Source organism: Cydia strobilella, chromosome 16 (genome assembly GCF_947568885.1).
Source record: "Cydia strobilella chromosome 16, ilCydStro3.1, whole genome shotgun sequence".
In the NCBI taxonomy this organism is placed as follows: Eukaryota; Metazoa; Arthropoda; class Insecta; order Lepidoptera; family Tortricidae; genus Cydia; species Cydia strobilella.
In genome coordinates, this window is record NC_086056.1 from 13,374,200 (window position 1) to 13,402,105 (window position 27,906).

The window sequence follows — 27,906 nt, forward strand, 5'->3', positions numbered from 1 at the left end:
TAATAAATTAATATTTACTTTTGATTAAAATGTTTTACTTAAAACAGGCTACCAACATAATAAGGATATCTGATCTTTCATATGGTTTGACAGTTCAGCGTGTTGCTCTGTGAGCGCGTTAAATTTTCTTATCTGTGAGCTGACTTCTGTCTGTTGTCAACTTGTCATTGTCATGTCATCTGCCGGCCTGCCGGCGGTTTTTTGTGTTGCGACTGCGACCTTGCGACTTAATGTAAAACTTAAGAAAATAATTAAATATTTTTAACGTTTTACTTGTATAGTTTGTGCATAGTTCGTTTCTCTGATTTAAAGAATCCTTCTACGTATGTAAGAAGTTCTTATCGGTGTCGGGTAAGTTTTTTTTTTCGAATATTTTGCGATGCTAATGTTCATTGTCTTTGTTAGGGGAAGTCCACTCGGTTAGTAAGAGTACACTCGATAATGATTTAAAAAAATCTTGCAGATAAAATACATTATTTTTACCTTTATTACATTTGAGTCGGGTTTACCATGGCCTGAGTATAGTATAGATTAGTTTGCTAATCATATGTGCATAATTATTCAGTAAATGCAGTCATTTAAAATATCGTGTGGAAATAAGTTTGATAGTTCAATTTTAACCAACAAGTAAGTTTCCTAGTGTCTCATGTCATGTTACAGCATCAACATGTATTAAATTATCCTACCCACAATCTGTGCCAAGTGTAATAAAAAAGTGTACAATATATTTCTTTAGAGTGAGCATAGCATTTATTTACATGAAAGATATATACAAGATAAGAAATAATTATTTTCTTAAGATATTTGTTTTAGTTACAATAAAATGTACACCAGACAAGATTTTATTTATCTGAATCATGTAATTTTGTAATCTTTAAATGACTGCCCAAAAATTTACAACATTTGAAGGTGCTATAATTTTAATGTGGTAAATTATCCCTGCCTACAAATCTAGGCTTAACTAATTCCGCTATCCTTAAAGTTAGTCCGTTGATTTATGGAGGTCAAGGAATGCCAAAATGTGCTTAACACATTCACTGTGGGACCGGGTTGAACGACCTGATGCAAAATATGCTTAATTATGATTTACACTAATTGCTGCAGCGATTGTTAAACTGTAAACACTACATCCAAAAAAACCAGACAATTGCGAGTTAGACTCGCCAACCGAGGGTTCCGTACTTTTTAGTATATGTTGTTATAGCGGCAACAGAAATACATCATCTGTGAAAATTTCAACTGTCTAGCTATTACGGTTTATGAGATACAGCCTGGTGATAGACAGATGGACAGACAGACAGCAGTCTTAGTAATAGGGTCCCATTTTTACCATTTGGTTACCGAACCCTAAAAACAAGACAAAACACCACTTACAACATAGTTTTGTAGTTCTTTAAAAATATGGTTAGAAAAGGGGGCCATTGACAAACAAAAAAATGTTGAATCTAGTTGTAAGCCTGATATCTGTCTTGGGTTTTAATAATTAACCATTGTGGCACAGTGATCCAAAGAGGGTTTAATTTGAAGCTCGCCACCTTTCTCCTTAAAAGCATTTTCATATTGTTTGGAATTAGACTAGGTTTCAACCACTGTATCTTTCTTTTGTGACATAATGGATAAACGTGAATCTTCTGTTTTGTATTGGTTTTTCATTTTTGCATTTGTACCTACTGTTTGTCCTCTACTTAAGACCGTATAATGTACCTTGTCTGTATGATACTCTCTGTTTTAAATTTCACAGTGTATTAGTTCGCTGTAATGCTGTGTAATTTTTTGCATCAATAAAAATTATTTGTACACTAAAAATATGTTTATCACAATTACAAATGATATTTTGTCAGACCTATTATTAGAGTTCATTAGTGGTTATACTGATCTGATTGGATTTTGGAATATAATTTAGACAGCCGATGATGGCATTACAATACTTTATCAAACATGTTTTCTATCTAAACTGCTTGGTGATTATTCTTGCTATTGACTTACTAATGACTGTGGTTGTTCTGGGCAGTTTAAATTCTTATTACTACTAGTAAGTTACTGGCGACCCGCCCTGGCTTCGCACGGGTGCAATACTGATGTATTATACATATAAACCTTCCTCTTGAATCACTCTATCTATTAAAAAAAGCCGCATCAAAATAGTTTTAAAGAATTTGTTTTGTACTTTAGTGAAAGTTACTGTAACAATCTGTTACAGAAACTTTCACAGTAGGGATTTACCTGCCACATAAAATGTTTTGTTTGGACACTTTTTAAATCATACAGTAGACCGAGCACATAATAGAGCCCCTTTTTTACCCATTGGGTACGGAACCCTATTACTAAGACTCCACTGTCCGCCTGTCTGTCACCTGGCTGTATCTCATGAACCGTGATAGCTAGACTGTTGAAATTTTCACAGATGATGTATTTCTGTTGCCGCTATAACAATAAATACTAAAAACAGGATAAAATAAATATTTAAGTGGGGCTCCCATACAACAAACGTGATTTTATTTCGTTTTTTGCGTAATGGTACGGAACCCTTCGTGCGCGAGTCCGAGTCGCACGTGGCCGCTTTTTGTAAGTCATCCTTTACCTTAATCTAACTTAAACACTCAGCAGGTTTTATGATCATCATCATTCGCTTGCCCTTGTCCCATTCACTTGGGGTCGGCGCAGCATGTCTTTTTCTTCCATACATCTCTGTCACCCGTCATCTCATCATTCACTTGCGTTAGTTTCATATCATCTTTCACACAGTCCATCCACCTTTTCCTCAGTTTTCCTCTCCTCGTACTTCCCTCCACATTCATTCTTAATACCTTTCTCGTCACATGACTTTCATCCCTCCGCATCACATGCCCGTACCATGCTAGGCGATTTGCCCTTACTTTTTCTGTTATGGGTGCAACTTTCAGGCTTCCTCTTATATACTCATTCCTTATCCTATCCATTCTCGTCACGCCACACATCCACCTTAACATTCTCATCTCCGCTACATGCAATCTCTTTTCATCCGTCACCTTTAGGGCCCAACACTCTGATCCATACATGACGACAGGTCTTATGATCGTTTTATAAATTTTACCCTTCAACCGAAGGGGCATACGGGCGTCACAAATGGTTCCCGTAACCTGTCGCCATTTCATCCATCCTGTGGTAATCCAGTTTTTCACGTCACGGTCAATATCGCCATCGCACTGTACGAGCGAACCGAGGTACTTGAAGTCGGAGCAGACCGGCAATGTAACGCTATCGAGTTCTATGGCAGCAAAACTGGAGAGACCGCCAAAATCGCAGAACATGTGTTCTGTTTTAGATCTGCTGATCTTTAGGCCAACATTCTCCAATTTTTGCCGCCATTTCTCAAGTCTGCTCTGCACCTCTAGTTCGTTTTCACCTACAAGCACAATGTCATCAGCAAACAGCATACACCAAGGTGCCTCCTCCTGTATGTCCGATGACAGTGCGTCCATAACTAGCAGGAAGAGGTAAGGGCTTAAAGCCGATCCCTGGTGCAAGCCTACTGTGACACTGAACCTGTCGGTGGTGCCAGCTGCTGACCGGACGCGTGTACAACATCGGTTGTACATTAACCGGATTAGCTCCACATACTTCCCAGGCACGCATTTCTCTTTCAGAGCATTTCTCTTTCTTTCAGGTTTTATGATGATAATTAAATAAGTGATGGTCCTCAGTTAGGAAAATACATTAGAGATAAAACATCCGGTACTCATATCGGTAGTGTCATTAGCCTCCTAAGGCTCAGCTATACAAGTGAAAAATTTGCCACTGTAATTTGAACCTATGTAGTGTAGGAAATAGAGTTGATTTTGCGTTGTGGGTAAATTGAACGAAACAAAGCAAACGCGACTGTTCCAATTGAATAGGGTTTAAATTTAATCGAACTGAAAAGGTACTATAGGTAGGACCTTGGGCTTAGGAGGTTAGAATAGCGATACCTAAAGGATAAATGACTCAGTCAAGTTTTGATAAGCTTGACTTAAACACTAGAGCAATAATAGTGGTAATTAAATATTTATAAAATAATGATTCATGGAAGTAGCTTAGCCAACATGACTACTGATATTCAAACAACACAGCAGGCAGAATGAAATGAAACATTGATATCAAGCAATAAATATTAGAGTCTATTGTTTTTTAGTTTTAAGCCATAATGTATTGTTTGTCTGAGTTTTCGTTAGTCATAATTTGGTTTTTCTCAGAAACTCGTAACTTTTCAGGAATGCCATAAAACAAACCTAACGTAACTACAGGATAACCTTACGAAAATCCTGAAATATTAACGGTTTCAGAGTTATGACTAATGATAATCTGACAATCATTACATTATGTTATGACTCAATAATTATGTCAAACAACGGGATCCCTAAATATTAGCATAGATAAATAAGTAAGCTTAGAATGATCAGTCCATACATGGACAACAATTCTTTTATAATAAGTTTTAAGCGAGCTTTGCGAAAACTTATTTAAATAACTAAGACGTAATAAATATTTAAAATAAATATTATAAGGACATATGTAATACATAGAAAACACCCATGGCTCAGGAAAGTCAGGAAGAAATATCTGTGCCCATCACACAAATACGTGCCCTTCCCAGGATTTGAACGCGGGACCATCGGCTTCATTAATCCTATTAATAATATGTTTAACCACACCTCACATACAAGTTTAGTATACAACTTATTATTTATAAGTAATAATGATAGCCCTGTAAGGAGTGAGCACTCTATACTTATTTCTCTTTTACTTATTCTCTATGATATTAGTAGTTCATTCAAAGAATGTATTTAGTCCAAAGTAGGTCCATAACAAAGACCAGTTTGAAAGTTAATGGAAAGATATGATAGTAATATGTTTAGTATCTGTCTGTATAATGGCATGTACAGTACCGAGCGAGAATAAGTAGATACCATCGCTAGTATTCAGTAGGTATACAAGGGATTTGAAGGGGCATTGCATTCCTATAACATTTCATGTCGACAAGGGTCTCTTGTGACGTGTTCGTTTATTTTAACGACCGTTTTTTATTGTTCACACGCGCCATCATTGTAACTTTAGAAGCTTCATAACACGGCCATTTATGAACGTGCAAGTTTAAACCGCCCATTTTTACTATAGCCCTTTAAAAAAACAGGAACAAAACATACATAACGGATAAAAAGACAGTTCTAATATTAGGTATTCATTCGTAGTTTGATTATTGTTTACCTCTTAACCGCGGCTTACACAGGTCTATTTTGCTCTTGACAGACATTTAACGACTACTGATGAACATCAAGTTACCGCGCCAGCGTTTTGGGCCGACCAAACGATCATGAGTCAGTTCGTCTTGTGTACTTAAATGAAGTTGAAGTGTATGCTTGTGACAAGATTAAATTGTGGGAATTGATTTCTATTCACCTACTACGTAAAGGAATAAATAGTTGTTACTGTACGATGGTGTTTTAACTGAAGAAGCGGCTAACAGGAATATAGTCAATCAACAAATATTTATTTTATTTATAAATTCGACCACTTCAGGTACTTACCCCGTAGTCCGCGGACCACCGCTTAAGAACCTCTGCCCTTCCCTGGGCCACAGTAACAGTTGCATGGATAAGTACAAAATTTTCTCAAAAATATATTAACACGTTCACTGCGGTATGGGGTCGAAAGACCCCATGCCTGCAAAGTATGCTTAATTACACCATCACTAAATGCCGCAGACCTTACATTCCAAACAGTGGTTCACAGTTCATTTGCAATTTCCAAGTCCAAGTGATCAAAAGTTGAACCACTGCTCTGTGCAGTGGCGTACGCACCTAGGGCCTCGCAAAGCCAACCTTTTTATTACCTTGGGAAAACACATTGAAAATGTGATGGCCTCGCAGATTGGGGTTCGTCCACGGCTAGATTGGTTCACGCTACGCCAGTGCTACGCCACTGGCTCTAAGTCAAAGTTGGATAGTTTTCTGATTGACGTTGCAGGATCATGCAGGACTCCCAGTACTGCGACTTCTGCGGAGTCGTGGACGAGGTCTACGAGGAACACTCGGAGCTCGACCACGAGGACACGCCCAAGCACATCTGCAACCGGATACTGCACCAATACAAGCACAAGAAGTATGTACCTGGACCACAACGGAACTTGACTTGACGTAGCGTGTCTTAGGACTCAGAGAAAAGGAAAAATCAAAATTTCGTTTTTTATTTATTTAATTATAATTGCTTACATGTATGTACATATCAGGTCTTCCAGTACCTCTGGGAGCGTGGCTCCCCCCTAAGCGCGTGGGGCCTGAAGCATATGCTACCTCCACCAATTGAGTGACGTGTATTAATATAATTAAGCTTTGCGTTTTGATCATTTTGCTACGATGTTTTTTTTTTTTTTTCAAAAAAGTATGATACATTTTAAACTTATACTAGGTTCGCCAAACTTGCGTTTAACGGCGAAATGATGCACTCATTTTCAATGTTAGTACCTTAATCTAAATTTAACGATTAACTTATATTACTAAGGTTAATACATAGTTTTATATCGTATCAACGTCTTTTGAACAGCGATGTGGCTGAACACTGTATTGAGGCTTGTCTCCGGTCAACGCCATACAATCGTCCACACTGAACTCACATGAATTATTGCAAAGATAAAACTTCCACCGATGGTTAGTTAATAGTATTGCTGCTAGTACACCGCGTAAAGCAACTAGTTATATAGCATTATTGTCATCACCCCATACAAAAAGAGGCTTACGTAGTTGCAGTATACTTATTTCGTTTTCTCATTTATATTTATAGAGAACCCTCAAACTAGCGTCTTTTGAGCGTCGGCGTCTAGTCAGCGCTATGGAAAATGGCGTCGTTGCGCAGTTGCGCCAACGTTGCGTCAAGCAGCAGCGATAGCGTTGTCTGATCGTTGTTTATCTGTTAGTTTACTTCATACTTCATATAATTCTGGATAGGTATCTTAAATATACCCTAGAATAGTTGTGACCGATGATAACCATTCCAGGAAGGAGTTCAGCAGGAACAGGGATGGTGTTATCATCCTCGGGGCGGCGAACAGCCTCCCGCTTGCTGGCTCCGACGCCAGGGTCATCAAGGAACCGCCTACTGATCACCATAAAGTCCGGATATTCGTGAGTTTATTTATAAAAATCAAGTTTTGAACTCAGTAAATTAAAAAAAGAATCGTTATGTGAAATTCGAAGTTGCGGCTCTGTGACACCGGAGCCCCGATCCACCAACTGAGGTACCGAAGCTCAGGTAAGGTCAATAGGCTACTTGTGTTTAGTGACACATGTTCGTGTATTTTATGGCTCTACAAATAAGATCGTGTCAGATATTTTTGCAGCCTTCATTGTGTAACAAATTATTGCATGTGACTGTATGAACTCGCAATAAACCCAATGTGAAGGCGAGCCACACATACCCGTATTGGCCTTACCTGATCCTAGATTTTTTTTCATTCGTACTTAATAGCGTTAATAGTATTATTATTATTTTTATAAAAAATACCCATTATAGTTATTAATAAAATAACAACCTGCTAACTGTCGAAAAGGTTTGATTATACGAACACATACTATTTATATTCACTGTTCCCTGTTCCATTAATTAAGTTCACAAAAGCAATACAGTATAATAAATGAGAGGGCAAGAAATATGATATTTGTAAACCAACCAACCGTAGTTAGTTAACGAATTTGCTTGCGGCACTGGTTCTATTACGCTGACGGCATTGTTTCTCTGTATAACAACTGCCTAAGTGCCTACATGATATCGGTCAATGTACTCGTGTATAATTAGAATTGTTTAAGGTATCCGAATGTTACTTAACCGTGTTACTTCCAGGGATCAAAATATGCCAGCCAAATAACTACTTTGAGGTTTTAAATTTAGAATTGAATTTGATTGCCATTGTTGAGTCGATATCGCGTCCGAGTCCGAGGGGCAAAGGTGGGACTCCTATAAGCTCTTCAATTCGAACATCTTATAAAATCGTACTGTACTTTGGATGTAAAAAAGTTCATGTACGTTTATTTACCCTTTAACCGCTAAATACGGTATGTCATGTTGACGGAAAGCCACCCCTAACTATAAATCCATCTTTTTACGTGACGGTCTTCGTTAAATACAGTGTGGAAAAAAAATATGGGCCCTGGAGGGAAAGTGCCTTAAAACCTTAAGTTTACTCATTTTACTTAAAGAAAACATTCTTTTATTTTGAAAAAGAAACAAAACTGCATTAAATGTTTTTTTTATTCGCTTGTCTGGCCCAGGAATCGAACCAACTAAAAATTCCAAAAAATGAACACACACTACTACAAAAAAAAATCTACTGAAAATTCTACTAGTCGATACAGTTAATGGTAATGACAACATTTCTCCAAGAAACATTAGGTCTTACACTCGTCTGTCGTACAATATATCCATATAATCGAATATTTAGTACTCAAGAATATTTTTAGACAAGCGAAATTAAAAGAAAAAACAAAAATCTGTGAACACAGTTTTGTTTCTTTTAAAAAGATAAAAGAATGTTTCCTTGTAAAATGAGCTAACTTAAGGTTTGAAGGCACTTTTTCTCCAGGGCCCATTAATTTTTTCCAACCTGTATATTGTATAAACTAAATATTGTATCTTAGTCTATTGTAAGAAGCCGGAACATAGATACACGTTTTAGACGTTTTACGCCACAATTATCGGCTTTATTTATTACCAAGGCATCTTGCTTACTGTTGTTACAGTACAATGTGCTTCTAGTTTAGTAGATATTGCCATTTTCAAAATTACGCAGCTTTCGAAGTTATCTCAATGCACCTTAACACATTATTCTCGAATGTTCAGGCGAAACCTAACCAAGAGGTTGAATTCTTCTATACAATTACCAACGACATGAAGAGCGAAGATCTCCTGGTGGTTGGAATTCAATTGGCGCACCCACAACCGCATTTTGTCATGTGCGACCATGACTTTATATTTGGACAGGATCCGCATCTTTTAGAGCCTAGTGAGTAAAATTCTTCTTCAAGATAACCAACGACATGAAGAGCGAAGATCTCCTGGTGATTGGAATTCAATTGGCGCACCCACAACCGCATTTTGTCATGTGCGACCATGACTTTATATTTGGACAGGATCCGCATCTTTTAGAGCCTAGTGAGTAAAATTCTTCTTCAAGATAACCAACGACATGAAGAGCGAAGATCTCCTGGTGATTGGAATTCAATTGGCGCACCCACAACCGCATTTTGTCATGTGCGACCATGACTTTATATTTGGACAGGATCCGCATCTTTTAGAGCCTAGTGAGTAAAATTCTTCTTCACGATCACCAACGAACCGAAAATCTCCTCGTGCTTGGGATGCACCCTTAACCGCATTTTGTCATGTATGACCATGAGTTTACCTATATTTGGACAGGATCCGCATCTTTTGGAACTTAGTGAGTAAACTACTTCTTTATACACCAATGACATGAAAAGCGAAGATCTCCTGACGGTAGTTGGGATTCAACTGGCGCACCCTGAACCGCATTTTGTAATGTGCGACCACGAGTTTATATTTGGGCTGGATCCGCATGTTTTCCGCGATTTTGTGGTTCGGTATAATCCCAAAACCTCCCTGGCAACGGGAATGTACTTATTTATTAGCCACCCTGTATAATTATTCTGTAAGTACTACAAATAAAGGAGTGATTTGCTGTCAATATGACTAAAGCTTTCAAATTAATGAACATTTCTTTTTCAGAATCCACAATCGATACTATATCCATTACTTTTGTTGGCGCGGACGTGGGGCAGTACGAGATGCCTATCATGTTCACTTTCATTAGAAATAGTGATGGAAAGAGTCTCATTTTTATCAGGGAAATGGTATGTATTTTTATTTAATTGCTGCTTTTTTTTACTTTTTTTACTATGCTACTTGGCTACAGTAACCGCTTAGGCGGGTCGTATGCTTGTTTACCACCGATGTGGTTCTAAAAAATAAAGAGAAAGAGAGAATAAGAGTAAAGGCACTGTAAGACAATCAAATTAGATTTTTTTCGAAGAATTAAATTTGTGTCTTCCCATCAGAAAAGGGTCCTTAATGCATAAGGTCCTCCGTGTGCATAATGCATAACGACCTTTCTCTGATGGAAAGCCACATATAATGTACTTTGCTTTAGGTGGTTTTGGTGGCAACTGAAAGGCCGCAGAAGTTTAACGCCAAGAGTCCTTACTCCAACCTGGACTGGAAACACGCAGAGCGCTTCGTCGTATCCACAGATCATGTGTAATTTATTTGCTATTTTATATAAAGACTTAAAGTTAAAGCAATACATTGGCGAAAGTTGGGAGACCTATAGACCCCATAGTCCATAAGATTAGTTAAGATTTTAGCTGAAATCAATTACAGTAAAATAAACACCCGATTCCATACTACCACTATCAATTCACTCTGTATCATATAATTTCTTTGGTAATTGACTATTGATTCCTTTGATTCAAGAAGTAATGAACTTTAAGTGTATTATTTAACCATGTTTATAAGTAAAGTGTAGCGGTCAGTCGTCGATAAAACGTGTCATGAGGATACAATTAAAAATCAACCTTATCAACCACCGACAATACTCCCCTGCCTTTTCCTGAAAATGTTACAAATAACCAATTTCACTGTCTTTGATGTAGGCTTATGACTTTCTATAGAAATATCCGTACACCGTTATATTGCTCATTACCTCATTAACATGCCTGGGATAACTCGGGGCACTTATACTAAAGTCACGTAGAAAAATATTCTATCGACAATTAAATATATCGATGTTACTGTCGACGTCTAGATGTTATTCAACATAAATAAATATTATTTTTTTATCTGGATTTTAAAATAAATACACATAACAAATTAAAACGTGTATAATTTCTTTAATTTAATATTGATTTCATAGTGTGATTATTTTGATGGAAATTACATCGGTATACTTTTATTATCTTAAGAGGCTCTATATCGGACATGATATCAAACCTCGTTTTAGTAATCGAGGATTTTTCAGCGAGCACATATGTATAAATATATATTGACAATTGACATCTTATTTATCGACATCAAATCCCTAGAACGTGCCCCATGTTATCCTAGGTTTGCTCATTACCTCATTAATATACGTGGAACGTATATACGTGGAACGTTTGTTTTATTACAGGCCGTATAACAACTTATACAAAATACCTAAACTGCTTAAAATCTTGCTACCCGCTGGTTTGGATGAAGACGCCCTGGAAAAAATAGAGGGCCAAGTGGAGTTCAAAATGCAATTGAGAAATGTGTTGCTAACTACTAGGTATGATTCTATTTTTATCTAGTTACCTGTAATTGTTTTCGTTCTCTTAGTATATACCAGTAAAACCCGCTTAAGAAGATTCTGATTGGACCCCGTCAAAACGGTTCTTAAACGGTAAAGTGTAAACCGTGTTCGTAGTAAACATGTCGCAGGGACCGTATTGAACGTGATCGTATTTAGTTGCTGCAATGCACACCAAGGGATAAATATTGTATCGGAAAAATATTATTTTGTCTCCTTTGTTTCTTTTTATGCCAATGTATGATATTGTGTGTTATTGTAGCTACATATAAACGTCTTCTCCATCTATCTATTCTAAGGTCAGGCCACATCGGATGCATATACAACACTTCTCGGGCTCTCTGCGTAATACATAACTTGCGTACCGTGCGGGATTTGTTACAAGTATAGTATGAATTATCTCAAATGATTTTTACGCCTCGGACCCTAATCTGTTATATTAATAACATTAAAAACTTTCGCGTTTTGAACACATTAAATCACATTTACAATCGGGTCTATCGCGAATTTATTTTGTTACCTTTATTTACCGACTTCGACACAGGTTTCCCAAATCAGGACACCTAATCTGTTAATCAAAAGCCTTCGTTTCTTTTGTGGATAGACGGTCAAAATTCATTTTATACAAGTACGTATTGCGATGGCAGCCGAAGCCCTGCTGCAATAGGCCTGATGTCTGCTTTGGCTTTTAGGCTTAGAACGCACTGCATTTTTTCAAAAGTGGTTCCGCAACCGCAAAAAATGTAACGTACGGCATGCTTTATAAGCGCACGCACTTAAAAGACTGAAACCGCAAGACCCTACGCCTCTGCCTCGAGAAGATTTAATTCCCCCTCAATTGGAGGAGGGTATCCCAATATGGTACCGGCAACAAACTCGGCGGGACACATTTTTTCAAAACATTACATTTTATAATTAACATGCATTACATGCATGATTGATAAGATTGTGATTATTTCAGGGCTATTTTTGACGAAGGAATAACCAAAGCAAATTATATGCTGTACTTCCATCATCTGCTCTGGTGGGAGGAAATCATTGCTAGGATCAATTTAAGGGTAAGGAAATACTAGGTACATTTTATAGTCTAGGTTTTTTCTCCAAACTTTTTAACCCGTAGGCCAGGGTAAGCTTGTATAGAGTCCCGTTTTTACCCTTTGGGTACGGAACCCTAAAAAACGGTAGACAACGCAAAAAAGGCGGACTTGATAGTGATACCATATGGCAACTCTCCTGCAGCTATTTTTCTCATAGGCGCCTTCCGACATCCGATATCGGAAAGGCGCTGCCGATAAATTCAGCCATGTCGGAGCCCCCCGTCAGCTGTCGGACCGATAATATTTGTTTGTATGTGTAGGCCTAAAGTTTATTGTAGTGTGCGTGACCACTAAAGACGGGGCCCGGGCGCGCCCCCGCGGCCTGACTACGGGGATGTAGGATCCGACATCCGATATCGGATCGGACAATGTGTTATGTGAAAACGCTCTTAGGGGCTGTCAATACGTACAGCGAGCTACAAAAGTGCATACCGACTTTATGAATGAATTCCATTCATATAGTGGGTATGCTCTTTTGCAGCTGTGTCTCTGTGTGTGTATCTGACAATTCTGCCTTTGGTTTTAACTTATTTATAATACTAAGTTGTTGATTTTTTACTCAAGTTTGGTATATGGATGTGTTACAGAAGTACAATATGACTGCTGTTACTCTAGAGAAGAAGGGTGATGTTTACCTGCTCGAAGTGCCCGGTCTGGCTGAGAACCGTCCTTCCCTATTACGTGGTAAGTCTCAAAAGCATTATTTTTATACTACGAGTATTTACCGCATATAGGATGACGACCTGGGTCCGGGCACAGGCAACCGACACTTCATTTTCTATGACAGGTGACCGGTGATCACTTGATGCTTTCTATAAAAAACCGGCCAAGTGCGAGTCTGACTCGCGCACCGAGGGTTCCGTACTTTTTAGTATTTGTTGTTATAGCGCCAACAGAAATACATCATCTGTGAAAATTTCAACTGTCTAGCTATCACGCTTCGTGAGATACAGCCTGGTGACAGACAGACGGACAGCGGAGTCTTAGTAATAGGGTCCCGTTTTTACCCTTTGGTTACGGAACCCTAAAAAGGAAGTGTCGAATGCCTCGGCCCGGACCAACGCCGTTCTAACGTGAGTCACCCTTAACACACCATTTTACACTGATGGTTGATGTAACCCTTTACTAGTTAAGACTACTGTCCATCTGTCTGTCACCAACCTGTATCTCATGAACCGTGATAGCTAGACTGTAGAAATTTTCACAGATGATGTATTTCTGTTGCCGCTATAACAAAACAGAATAAAATAAATATTTTAATGGGGCTCTCATACAACAAACGTGTTTTTTTTTACATGGTCTAGCTAGCCTTTTTAGCAGTTTTTGGCAGCATGCAAATGGGTCCTTATAATACATTAAATTTGTATTACATAGGACTACCTTATGGTACGGAACCCTTCGTGCGCGAGTCTGACTCGCACTTGGCCGGTTTTTTTCTCGGTTAATACACTTTCCCACTTATTGGCAGTCGTCCCTCGGCTGTTTTACAAAAGAACTTTTTTATTTATTTTACATTTATTGTTTTTAGGTGATAAAGTATACATAAAACTAAATAATAGCAACGAAATTTTATTCGAGAGCGTAATAAAAGATATGGAAGAAAGTACTATTCACATCGGGAATATTGATGAAAGGTAATGTAAATACATGCGGGGAGTGCGCACAAGAACTGCACGACCTGATCCCACCTTCCCCTTTCCATCATCGGACATCCAGGCGCGGGGAGCGAATGCACCCGTTCGTGGTCCACATTCCATTCGTTCGGACGAAACGTTTTGCCTCCTCCTTTTTGGTACGGACGGCTAAGGAATGGAATGCGCTCCCGCCATCTGTATTCCCTGATCAATATGACCTCGGTTTCTTTAAAACAAGAGTGAATAGGCTGTTACTGAACCGGTGAGCTCCATCTTAGGCCCTGTCTTCACTTTCCATCAGGTGTGACTAGGGCCAATCGCCGATCAGTTTATAATATAAAAAAAAATATACATTTACTATTTGCGTTTAGCGGCATCTCGCCCTAAACACTAATAAAAAACAGTTGTAAACAGGTATTGAGGTCAATTATAGTATAAATCTTCTCAAATGATTTTTACGTCTAAGACCCTAATCTGTTAAACAAAAGCCATTGTTTCTTTTGTGCGAGCGGTCGGCCATTGTGTGACATTGTCTCTGAGCGCGTGCCACGGCGCGTGCCATTGTGTCTAACAATGGCACACAATAGCCGACCGCTCTCATAAAAGAAACAATGACTTTTGTTTAACAGATTAGGGTCTAAGACGTAAAAATCATTTGAGAAGATGCAGACTATAGTTGCAGCCACACTTATCCGTATTGACTATTCTAAGCTTCACTTCTAATCTAAGCACAAAAACCAATACTTAAACTGGTTACCTAAGGTTTACTAGCATGTTTTATTTGTTGTGACCAAAGAGGATATAATATTATAGAGCGGTACTGTCATAGTTAATTTTGTAACCACAGTAAATTCACTGCCATCTATCGACACACTTTAAAATGAAGATGAATTAAGATTTATAAAAATACGATAAAATGTATTTAAATATGGATAAATAATAATATAATATAATTATTTTTATGATTTTGACCCATGTTCTTTCACTGATATGCGTTAAAATTGTTAAATAACAAACGAAACCGTCAACGCCCTCTATACGAGAGTAGGCCAAAGGTACTGGCGCCATCTGATCGAGAGTCAAATTTTCGTGATTTTCGAGGCACGTTTTTTTCCTTAGACTGTATCCATCTATTACGGAGTTATATCTATCTTTGGTTGTGATGTGTCAAATATTGTGTTGAAATCATAGACATAGTATATGTATACAAGTAGTTATAGACGCGCCACCGAGCGACCGGGGGTAAGAGAAAGAATATTCATATAAAATTTGGGCAGCATAGGATTTTTTTCTCTTTCACTCTTATAAATTTCGGTATTTAGCCATCGCCTCCTACCTATGATGCCACCCGGTCCGTGATAAGGACAAAGCATGGCACTATTTTCTCTTTCCTCTTATAGGAATCGCAATAAGACTATCTTTCTCTATCAAAGAGTGTCAGGCCCTTGGTTGAAATGGTGATGTTTCCAGCTTCAACGCGTACTACAGCCCAGAAGCTCTGTTCGACATCCGTTTCATGATGTCTCGAGTTCCGCACGAACGAGCGCATGTCGCGGTTGCCAACGTTTTTGAGAGGAAGCAGGACAGCAGATTGTTTCCCGAGCCGAGGAAAAAGGATGTCAAGCTTAAATCGATCTATCAGTAAGTTGTAGCTAGGCTTATAGAGTCAGGCCAAGCTAGCTCTGCAGCGATTTTGATAGCACAGGCTATGCAAGTATCATTTTGATAGCACAGACTGTGCAAGTGTCATTATGATAGCACAGACTGTGCAAGTGTCATTATGATAGCACAGACTGTGCAGGTGTCATTTTGATAGCACAGACTGTGCAAGTGTCATTTTGATAGCACAGACTGTGCAAGTGTCATTTTGATAGCACAGACTGTGCAAGTGTCATTTTGATAGCACAGACTGTGCAAGTGTCATTTTGATAGCACAGACTGTGCAAGTGTCATTTTGATAGCACAGACTGTGCAAGTGTCATTATGATAGCACAGACTGTGCAGGTGTCATTTTGATAGCACAGACTGTGCAAGTGTCATTTTGATAGCACAGACTGTGCAAGTGTCATTTTGATAGCACAGACTGTGCAAGTGTCATTTAGATAGTACAGACTGTGCAAGTGTCGTTTTAAACGTCAAACGTCTATGAAATTATGACGTTTAAAATAACACTTGCACAGTCAGTGCTATCAAAAGTTTTTGAATTATCAGATAGCCAAAGTTCTCAAATGTGATTTTAAACCTGCCGAGGTTTCAAACCTCAGAGCCTCCTAGCCTAGGTTTTTACGGCTTTCTAGCTAGCCTAGTCAGTGGTGGTGGCCTACGGAGTAGGACGTCTCAGGTTCGAATCCTGGTAATGGCATTTAGTTGTGTGTTTATATCAAAAGTTTGTTTCTGAATTATCTATGTTTTCTATGTATTTATATACATAACTGTATATTATATAGAAAATAATAATTAATTCTACAAAGAATTAAAGAAATGGTTAACTAATAATGCCTTCTATGACATATGCGAATTGTGTGATGTTTAATTGTAATTTTTAATCTGTTATTATTTTTCATTTTTGTTATTATTAATTTAACACTGACATTGTATTATTTAATTTATTTAAAATGAATTTTCTTTATTATTATTCATTTTAATGATAGACAATGTATTTTCCTGTTTCTGACGTGTAATAAATGATTATGATTATATATTTCGTCGTGTAGTACCCACAAGTGCCCACAACACAAGCCTTATTAAGCTTACTGTGGGACTAGGTCCATCTGTGTAGAATTGTCCTATCATATTTATTTATTCATTCAGATCACATTCACCCCGGTGATTTATTTATTTATTTATTCTTATGGCATATACAGTCGCTAATTATTAATTACAATACGATATCTAAATTCTTCACCCATTGGGCAGCGTGTGAAAAAAAAATTGTTTATTGCATTCAAAAACTTTACAAATATTACAGTGGCTGGTGTCTCCTTTTAAGTTATTTACAAAATAACCTGAAGATCTAGGGCCTCGGTAAGATTTGTCAGCTATGACGAGGGTCCCGCTCCCGACAGCACAATTGGTAGAATGATGGTTTCTGGACTTATGGTAAAACCGTCGTACTTGAATGAGGGCTAACGCGTATGAATTCGCCGCTAGGGGCGCTAGTGTAGATGGTGGTCTTTTCCATACTTCGAAATGTCAAATGTCACTTGTCACTTCAATGGCTGACAGCTATTCTTTAGTCTTTTGGACCACCATCAACAGAGGCGCCAACTGGTGAGCAAAAAAACGATAGCCCTCATTCCAAGTACTCGTCGAGATCTCCAGACCAGATATGTTTGTTTAATCCTTAAATGCATAGTGTAGGATGCAGCGTACACAACAAAAACATCTAATTTTATACATAATTAGATAAAATCTATTTGTTCCCATATATTATTTCAATAGTAAAACTAATCCATTTTCCGATTTTTTACTTAAATTTACGCAGTATTGTAATTTATAAAAATTACATTCGTTATAAGACGTAATGGCGGAAAACTTGGAAAAATCCAGAAGTTGAAGATTTTTATTATGTGGTCCTTTTTTTTCGGGTTTTTTAGTTATTTTATGTTTAAAAACTTTATCATTACAAATATGTACCTTTCTGAGGTAGCAAGATTTTTCATATCTCTTACTGAAAATTATATATTTGTGCCATTTTCAACCAAAATGGTATTAATTGTCGCTTGTCAGTAAGGTGCTATTTCCATATAACTTCAATTAGAAATCAACCTTATCGACAAGCGACAATGTGGTACCTTTTGGTTGAAAACGTCACATTTACTTAGCCGGTGCAACTTCTAACACTGATTTCGTTGTGAAAATCGATGTTATAAATTTTTTATCATTTTTCCAATAATCAGCAAACAATTATGTAACACGTATATTAATTTCGGGCGGTGTAAGGGTTAAGTAAAAAATCTGATTATCTTACGCAACCCGCTCCCGATTTTCTATATGATGATGTATGTATCCAAAGATGGTAATAGTTATTTACGATACAAGTGCGGAAAAGAGGAAATTCGAAACGAGTGGCGATAAATTAAAACACGACCGCAGGGAGTGTTTTAAATCGACACGAGTTGCGAATTACCTTTTCGCACGTGTATCGTACAACGTTTTACAGTACATATGGCCCTTTAAACTTTCGACATATGCTCGAAAAGTGCTCATTCCCGCACTAGTGCGAAAAAGTAGCACCATATGTACTGTAAAATTATAATGAATCCACAGATGGTACAACCCGCTGATCAGGAACAACGAAGAGCAACGTCTGGCCGTCCAGCACATACTGTCGGGTACTTCCCGCCGCGCGCCCTACATGGTTCACGGGCCGCCCGGCACCGGCAAGACCATGACGATCGTTGAGGCCATCATACAGGTAACAATTAACAGACTGATCAACGTCAAGCAGCAGAAAACTATGAATATTTAGCGAACGCTAAAACGGTGACAGACGGTTTGATGCAACCCGACCTTAGTTAACCCTAAAATGCATAGTGATGGATGCAGCATACACAACAAAAACATCAAATTTTATACATTATTAGATAAAATCTATTTGTTCCTTATATTATTTCAATAGTAAATCTAATCCGTTTTCCGTTTCTTAATTTAAATTTACGCAATATTTTTAATTATAAAAAATACATTAGTTTTAAGACAAAATGTCGGGAAATTTTAAAAAATCCAGAATTTGATGGTTTTGAGTATGTGACTTTGGACGTTTTTTTTTCGGGGTTTGTAACTATTGTATATTTAAAAACTTTATCATAGGTGTATCACAAATAGTGTACCGTTCTGATGGCAGTAAGATTTTTCATATGTCTCTTACTGAAAATTATATATGTATATAAAACCGCTGCCGCTGCCTCCGCTGCAAATATTTAACTAGTGTTAGATTAGGTAATAAATAGTTTAGTTTAGAATAGTAACATTTAATATAGATTAGAATGTATAAATTAGATTAATAATTATTATTATCTTAATGAATTGGGTTGATACCTAAATAAATAACATTTTTATTTATTTATATATATATTTACTAACATATTTAACGTGTAACGATGTGATATATCCACCTCCTTGAATCTCCAAAAAAAAAATCTTCTCAGAATCAATGAACTGATCATCGTTAAATATGTCCACTGCATCGATTACCATAGAAAACTAAGGCCCCTAAAAATTGTCACGGATCTGTTCCTATATAGTCCTATACAGCTCGAAGAACCTTGTGATGGTGAGCACAGAGTCCAACATGGCGGCCGACCACATCGCGCTCAAGCTGCTCAAATATAACAAGGAGCTTAACATTAACAACTTCATTCTGCGCGTTTACTAAAGTCTCCCTCGGGCACTCTCGGCCGCATACGTGATACGAGGCACCGACCGAGGACCGAGCTTCTTCGCGCGGCAATTTCCTCGCAAGGTGGCTCGGTCTGTGTGGTGGACCCGCCTAAACGTTATATGTGGTGGCGGTATATTACTCTAAAGAACTCTCAAACTTTTCATACAAGCAAAGTGTCGGTCAAAATTGTCACGGCCATTTGTTTCCAGATAGTCCAATACAGCTCGAAGAACCGCGTAATGGTGTGCACAGATTCCAACATGGCGGCCGACCACATCGCCCTAATGCTGCTTAAATATAACAAGGAGCTTAACATTAACAACTTCATCCTGCGCGCTAACTCTCAGACTAGGGTTTGGTAAGATATTATAATTCCCATTGCCTTCTTTACATTTCCTATATCAAGTTAGGTACAATTCATTTAATGCTTTTCTAACAATTAATTTCTGTTGATTGCAGCTGAGAAGTCGATTTTGACAGACTATGCAGAATTTAGTAGAAATGCGTTTTCTCTAGTTAAAACCAATTTTCCGTCAGGCCTCGGTGAAAACTAGTTTTAACGTGGATTTTTCAGCCACAACTAGTTTTTACAAAGTCCCTTGGAGAAAAAGTAGCTTCGAAATTAATGTGTGTTAAAACTAAAACAGTTTAAGTTAAGTAGGTACATAGTAAAAAAAGTAAGTATGTATGTATACCATAAACCTATGTATCTATATCTGTCTAATATATGTATACCTAAACATGTAAACATGCAAATGACTAATTATTCACGTTATTTTATAGGAGCGTGATGCCATCCGAACTGGCGCCTGTGTCCAACGGCACTAAATACGAGAACTCATACTCCGTCAGCAACTACGCTTTGTCGTCCTATCGCGTGGTTGTCACCACTCTGCTGCACGCTGCTAAATATGGCACGTGAGTATCACATACATGAAGTAGTATCTGCGGCGTTGCATAAATAGGTGGGTTCAAACAGATCAAGCCGCCTCGCGAAGAAATAACAACAGCAGCTGCTCGCTTTATGTAGACGCACTTCGTCCGAACGCACGGATGGCCGGAATGCCTCGGGCGGAAGACTGAGGCTTCGCGCGGCAACTTCCTCACGAGGCAGCTCGCTCTACGCGGACCCGCTAAATGACTATCGAGAGTTAAATGTGATATTGTTAATCGCGTGCCTAAAACTGAGAATTTAGTGAACCGTTTATCTCACAGCCCTCGCGCTCAGGCTCAACACAAGCTCCAGATGTCCCACCTGTTCATCGACGAGGCCGCGCAGGCGTCGGAGCCGGCCACGCTGGTGCCCGTGACGGGGCTGCTGGCGCCGGCTGGCATGCTGGTGCTGGCCGGGGACCCCATGCAGCTCGGGCCCGTGTGCATCAGCCGGGATGCCAAGGACCGCGGGTTAGGTACGTTAAGGTCCAATCTGAACTCCAATTAAGTGTTTTTTATTGATTTGATTTTAATTTACGACGGGTTTGCCTTTTAAAATTGGTTCAGAAAGTGCGCCCCAGTTTTTTTGCTAAAAAATTCTTTGAGGAAGGGACGACTTCTACATGTTGTAGAGACTGGCCAGATGTATGCTATGACTGCTGATATGTAATTCATGGGGTCCCTTTGTTTGACATAATTATTGAAAGTCATAATGTAATGATTGTCATATTATCATTAGTCATAATTCTGAAACCGTTAACTTTTCAGGATTTTCCTCGGGTTATCTTATATATAGGTTAGGTTAGGTTTGTTTTATGGCAATCCTGAAAAGTTACGCGTTTCTGAGAAAAAACAAATTATGACTAATGATAATATGACAATCATTACATTATGACTTTCAATAATTATGTCAAACAATAGAGACCCGTAATTCATACACAGGTGCCAGCAAACTTTTGAAGACAACGGCCAACAGCAGTAGTTGTCATTGGTTTGGTTTGAGGGCTCTTAAGAGCCATGAAAGTTGGTTTGAAAGGTCTTAGTCATGTGTGTTATTTCCGGTAATCTTAGAGAGCTGTAATTGCAGATCCAATGAGCTGCACGCGGCTGGCGACCCGCAGTTTGCCGACCTTTAACTTAAGACAAATAAAAGTTCACTTGTCAGTCAAAATTATTTTTTTGTAATTAAAGGGATGCTAACCTCTATGGAAACTGTTGTAGGTAAATCGCTGATGGAACGTCTGAAGACCGACTACGCGAACCTGTACGAGTCCGACCCCAACTACATCACCATGTTGGTGAAGAACTTCCGCAACGACCCTGACATCCTCTCTCTACCCAACAACATGTTCTACGATGACAACCTGGTGGTGAGTACCACTTTATTAACCGAGTAAATATTTAATTGGAGTAAAAAAGTTATATAATATACTTAAGCAAAAAATATTCTAGCGTTTTGCTACCTTTAGGTCTACCCATCCATATCCTTACCAGGATTTTTTGAGGGCGAATCCTTATATCATCAAGACTCTCTAGCACGACTTCATACGCGCCCCCATCTAGCGCAACTTCAAGTATGGAGTCGCGCGCGAAAATGCAAGTCATGCTACAGGGTCTGATGCCCTTGCAGTAATTTCAGACTACATAGTTTGACCCCGTTTAATTGATTAACTTTCTGTTCGTACCAGCCTCTTGCTCCAGAGGACCCGCTGAGCCGGCGGAGCATCCTCGGGCTGCCGGGCGGCGAGCGGGCGGTGGTGTTCCACGCCGTCAACTCCCGCGAGCAGAGGATGGGCAAGGCCCCCAGGTACACCTACCTACACTTATCGGGCCATGGCACGCACGCTCGACACTGTCACCGACCGCTATACATGTATTTTAACCAATTTGAGGGAGGTGCCGTCAACGTCGAGCGTGAATGCCCGGTGCGTTTCGTGGCCGATGCCGCGCACGGCCGCCTCGCAAGGAAATTGCCGCGCGAAGCCCCTCGGTCTGTGTTGCTCCTGCGTTTACTTCGACCAAAGTAAATGCAATCGCAACCATAAGCTAGGCCCACAGTCCACAAAGACCGAGCTACTTCACGCGGCAACCTCCTTTCAAGGAGGCTGTGTGAATCCGACTAATTGAACAATGTATTTACTAAGACTTTTTAAGTAGGTACAAATCGAGTAAATAACTCAGTCATCTTAATTACTTTTATTATGTCATTATCAGGAAGATATTTTGGTATTAAGAAACGGAATTATTCTGATTAAAAAAAATACTTAAACAACTGCGTTGCGGTAATGGTGATACTTCATATCGGAGTATTATAAAAAAAATCAAATTAAAAAGCTTCTATTTCGGATTTTATATATCCATAGCAGACTTTTGACTTATAGTCAAACTTTGTCGTAGATCATTTTGATAGGCAAAATTTAAATAAATTAGTGTTTGGTTAACAGCTTCTTTAACGAGAAGGAGTTGGACATGCTGAAGAGATACACGAAGGCGTTGATAGAACAGCACAACGTGAAGCCGGCGGACATCGGTGTCATCGCTCCATACATCAGACAGGTCAGTTTAGACTAATGGATACACTATCGGCTATGATAGACGATGACTGGCGAGCACGATAACACAGGGCGGACACGCTATACATCAAAAATCACTTGCGTTTCTGTGTGAACGGCACGTCTGTACACGCGTCATGCGTCATAGTGTGAGTAAGTTGCTTAAAAATAGTACAGTCGCGGGGCGAGGTAATTCGAGTCGGGGCGGGGCGGTGCGTGGCCGTTCTGTATGATAATACTATTACTTATTCTGTGACGATAGTGTGGAGGGCATACTCGGCAGTCCCCGCCAGTCATCGTCTATCATCGTCTGCGACCCGTGAGTTGTCGGTTTTTGGGCACACATCAAAGGGTATCGCCGGGTGGTTGCATTGTACAGGCGATCATGTGGATGCTTGCACGATGATCTTGCCGATGATAGACGATGATACTATCAGCGATCATCGCCGATAGTGTAGAGGAGGCATAAGAGCTCAGAAACTGATTAGTAACGCAACAACCTATGAAATTATTAAGAAATTAAATCTGAAGAAAATTATAACAAATTTATAAAAGCTTAAAAAAATTACTTAATCGAAAATGCTTTTTATACCGTTAATGAATACTTAAACTCATCCTGACATTAAAACATACACAGTCGCTATAATAAGCATCACAATATTATGTTCACCTCCTATCCAAATATAGATACCATATTGTTCTTATATTACCTTGACAATTTTACAAATGCTTTAATAACTTATCTTGACAATGTTTTACCATTATTATCATAATAGTAGTTAAATTTGTGACATAGCTTTCAATTTTTAATTTTTTTATTGTTATTTTGTTTTTAATGAAAATTTTATTATAAGTACCTAAAATACTAATGAATTATGTACCAATTGGAAGAAAGAATGAATGAAAGCCAAAGAAATCTAGATAAGGAATATTTTAAAAACCCTAATACTTTGCTAAGCCCTTACCGGGTCCTAGTAGTTATGTATGTACCTACCTAGCATTAAGTTGCATGTGTATTTGTGCAAACTGTATCTACTTGGTTGCAAATAAAGATTGAATTGAATTGAATTGAAGTTACACTGTTCCAATTAAAGTCTATTTATATGAAGTTTAATCTAACCTTTGTAAACTTGGTGAAAAATGAACTGACGGTGTGGGTAATTAGCGCGTAATCTTTCGTATGCTTTGTCTCGTATCAGTCAAAAGCTGCTTGAACATCAAAGTTCTACTTCAAAGATTATAATTTATATTGACAGCGGTATACAAAGACGTTCATTTTCAACGCTAACACATTTTGTCAAGCTACATTAGTTCTTGATCAGCTGTCCCGTTGGGTTCCCTATTGTGTTGCAGAAAGTTTTTTGACATATATTTGTATTGCATAATTTTACTTGGTAGAAATATTGTTTGGTAGAAATAATTTTGCCATACTGCTTTTCACATAATATTACTTTGCAGAATTTCTTTTCGCATAATATTATTTGACAGAAAACCCTAACCTAACTTAGAAAATTCTGCTTAATGAATATTATGCGAAATGACTATTATGGCAAGCATATATTTATACGAAAGTATCATTCGACTAAAAGTTTTCTGCGATACGTGTTATGCGAAGTGTATTTCTGACAAATAATATTCTGCCAGATGAGGGTAACTCGTTGTCTTTTGCAGGTGTACAAGATGAAAACATGGCTCATGAGCGCGGGGTACGATGAGATCGAGGTCGGCACCGTCGAAGCGTTCCAAGGGAAGGAGAAGCGAGTCATACTCGTGTCCACCGTGCGCGCCAACTGCAGGCTCCTCGACTATGACGCTAAATACGGGCTCGGCTTCCTAGTGGACGACAAGGTAAATTATAATAACGTTTTTAGGGTTCCGTACGCAAAGGGTAAAAACGGGACCCTATTACTAAGACTCCGCAGTCCGTCTGTCTGTCAACAGGGTGTATCTCATGAACCGTGATAGCTAGACAGTTGAAATGTTCACAGATGATGTATTTCTGTTGCCGCTATAACAACAAATACTAAAAAGTACGGAACTCTCGGTGGGCGAGTCCGACTCGCACTTGGCCGGTTTTTTTTTTTCGTGCTTGTGCTCCTTCTACCACGCTAACATTCGTTTCAAAAAACCACACTTGTGTTTTAATAGACCTAATCCGGCCCATAGACCTAATCCCCTGTGATGATGATAAAGAACTAAATTATTTTATGCACTACAGAGATTCAACGTAACCCTAACCCGAGCCAAATCCAAGCTGGTGATCATCGGCAACCCGACCTGCCTGACCCGCGACAAGAAATGGCGCCGCTACATGACCCACTGCAAGGACCTCAACTGCTACTTCGGCCACGAGTGCGAACAGATAGAGAGAACCTCTAAGGTCCTTAATGAGGTAACAACTAACTCAACTTTAACCCGTAGCCAAAATGGCAAAAACGGAGCCGTCATAGTTTCCTCATGTCCGTCCGTGTGTATGTTCTAAGCTCAATCCATAAAATTTCTATTTTAAAGTCGTATACTCGGTTTCTATTTGACTCCTTTTAACACTTCTGGACGTATCTTCCTTATTTTTGTTTTCATTGATTTCAGGTCGCTATCACCAGGTTCAACAAATGCCGTATATCAGCTCAGTTGAAACCAAATCCCCAACACGAGAAGGAAAAGAAGAAGTAATAGTAAAGTTAAGTGAGGCTCCGGGATAGTTAAGTGAGGGGGGGGGGAGTTATTGTATGCCTTATTCCAGTGAGGTAAGTTACATTGTTGTTTAAACTAATTTTACCTGTGATGATTGCTGAAGAGGTTACAGATCTGTGTGTAATAAACTGTGTAGTTTATTACACACAGACAGAAAGTACAAAAATATATTTACTATTTGTTACTCTTATGAATCCTTGTGCCCACCATACAAATGTTTTGCTATAGGATTAAATTCGATTTTTGCTATAGGAGTTTGAATATCAATCGTTCGCAAATTTTATGAAAAAATAAATGCTACTTTTTACGTGTTAAGGTTGAAATTCCATTGAAATGGTAGGTATGAGTTCGCCAGGCAAACAACATTCTATGATCCGGCTAATGACCTAGTAGGGTGATTATGATTACACCATATCTATTTAATTTTAGGTTATGCCTGTCTGTACGTATCAAAATATAACTACATACATTCCATTTTTATTTGGTATAGAAATAATCTTAAATTCTTTGATTCATTCATTGTTAAGTATATTTTGATACGAATAGGCTCGTTAAAATTGACATAATTGTTGTTTGTTATGGGAGCTGTAGTGAGATTATTCCGGAGTCATTATTATAAGTCCTAGTATTAGAGAGTTTCAAATAGATTGTTAAGTTTAATGTTTGTTTAATTTAGGATATTGAATGGCAAGGGACGGACAGGGGATGGCAGGATGGCATTGGCTGTTAATCTAAAACTAAAACATAAACCACAGCAATATCACTATATTGTAAGTCCATTGATTGCCATTCAAAATGAAGACACATTTTACTGAAAATATGATTTTTATTTTAGCACGGCATCTTTGAACTTTAAAAATAGTGTTTAAACACTTAACCCATCCACACTTTTATTGCTATCATAACCATTAGTTTAAATATTGTGATATTGGCAATATTTATAAGTGTTATTTAGTTATATGCACACTGTATTTGTATGATGGTTGCGCTTTTATCTTCTAGTGTCACGCGTGACTCTCGCACTTACATAAAATTAGCGGCCACGGTGACAGACGATAAATGCGAAACCATTTTAGGCCCTCAAATCACTTTTAAGCATAGAGTATATTGAATTTTAAGTCTCCGAATTTCACTTTCCCATACAAACGGAGTTTCATTCTCATTTTAAAACTATTTGTTGGATTGTAATGAAACTTTGCACATACAATGATATGAGGTATATCTAGGTCTGTGATTAGTTTTTATAGCTCCAGTTTATGAAACAAACGAAATAGAGCAAAAACCAGTGTTGTATGAAAAACTTAAATTCGCTGTATTTTTTTTACTATTGTATCTAAAGCTACATAAACTAATTACAGACAGATATACCTTATCCTATTGTTAGTACAAAGTTTCAGAGCAATCTAGCTAATAGTTTTAAAATGAGAGCGTAACTACGTTTGTATGGAGAACCGAGCTTGCCGGGGCAAGGGGCTTTGTAGTTAATAATATTTATAGTTTTATTAAAAACTGTAACTTATTGATTGATACATAAGTCTCGTCAATTTATCTGTATTAACTAATTACCTACATTAATTACTCGTTAAACATCCTTGACAAATATAATTAACCTACCAATCTCGACCTTTGACCCGTTAAACTTGGGATATCTGTCAAAACAACCATTTCTGTGTTTCACGTATGTCATTACTCTAAAGCAGTTGTCGACAGTTTATCCTGCCATTTGCCAAATAACTGTCCTATTGCCATAGTATCGTCAAGGATGTAAGTGCGATCGGGGCGATTAAGAGACTATTTTTGTACGAAAAGAAAAGTAGATTTAAGTATACGTACAGTCAGCAATCGTTTGTTATAAGTGTGTGCCAAATTGATGCGCAAATGTTACCTTTATAATTATTACTATTATTAGCGATTTACCACAAAACAACAACTATACTTTGTTATTTCTGTTCCTGTTTCAAACTCAAAATGTCTATTAACATGAGTTTTTTTAAGATATTTTCTTAGTTACTGTTTGAGATTTTATAATCCTTGTCTTCGTAATCCCTATGTTATAAGATATTTACACTGTTCCTTTTAGTTACTTTTATACCAATCAATGTATGTATACTCACATAATTTATTTCCTACCATAATATTCGACAGTGACAGAGCGTCCATAGTAGAGAAGCCACGAATATTCAGCAACTGTTCGGTATTCGGCCACTTTGCCGAATGTTGCCTAGAATTCGGCCGAATACCGAAATCTCTTACACCTACCTAACTA

At 38.2% G+C, this 27,906-nt stretch overlaps 1 protein-coding gene across 1 annotated transcript; it reads left to right on the top strand.

Moving 5' to 3' along the window:
• Positions 1-485: 485 nt before the first annotated feature.
• On the top strand, positions 486-27,906 carry LOC134748495 (RNA helicase Mov10l1-like). The gene is made up of 22 exons (XM_063683292.1): positions 486-627; positions 5,983-6,117; positions 7,010-7,136; positions 8,848-9,016; positions 9,165-9,308; positions 9,751-9,875; positions 10,172-10,278; positions 11,189-11,326; positions 12,309-12,405; positions 13,032-13,128; positions 13,973-14,078; positions 15,549-15,719; positions 18,348-18,495; positions 19,671-19,819; positions 20,245-20,379; positions 20,677-20,870; positions 21,616-21,764; positions 22,083-22,201; positions 22,839-22,950; positions 24,618-24,794; positions 25,165-25,338; positions 25,536-27,906. Exons 1-22 carry the CDS (start codon positions 569-571, stop codon positions 25,617-25,619), a joined length of 2,916 nt encoding a protein of 971 aa, XP_063539362.1. The 5' UTR covers positions 486-568; the 3' UTR covers positions 25,620-27,906.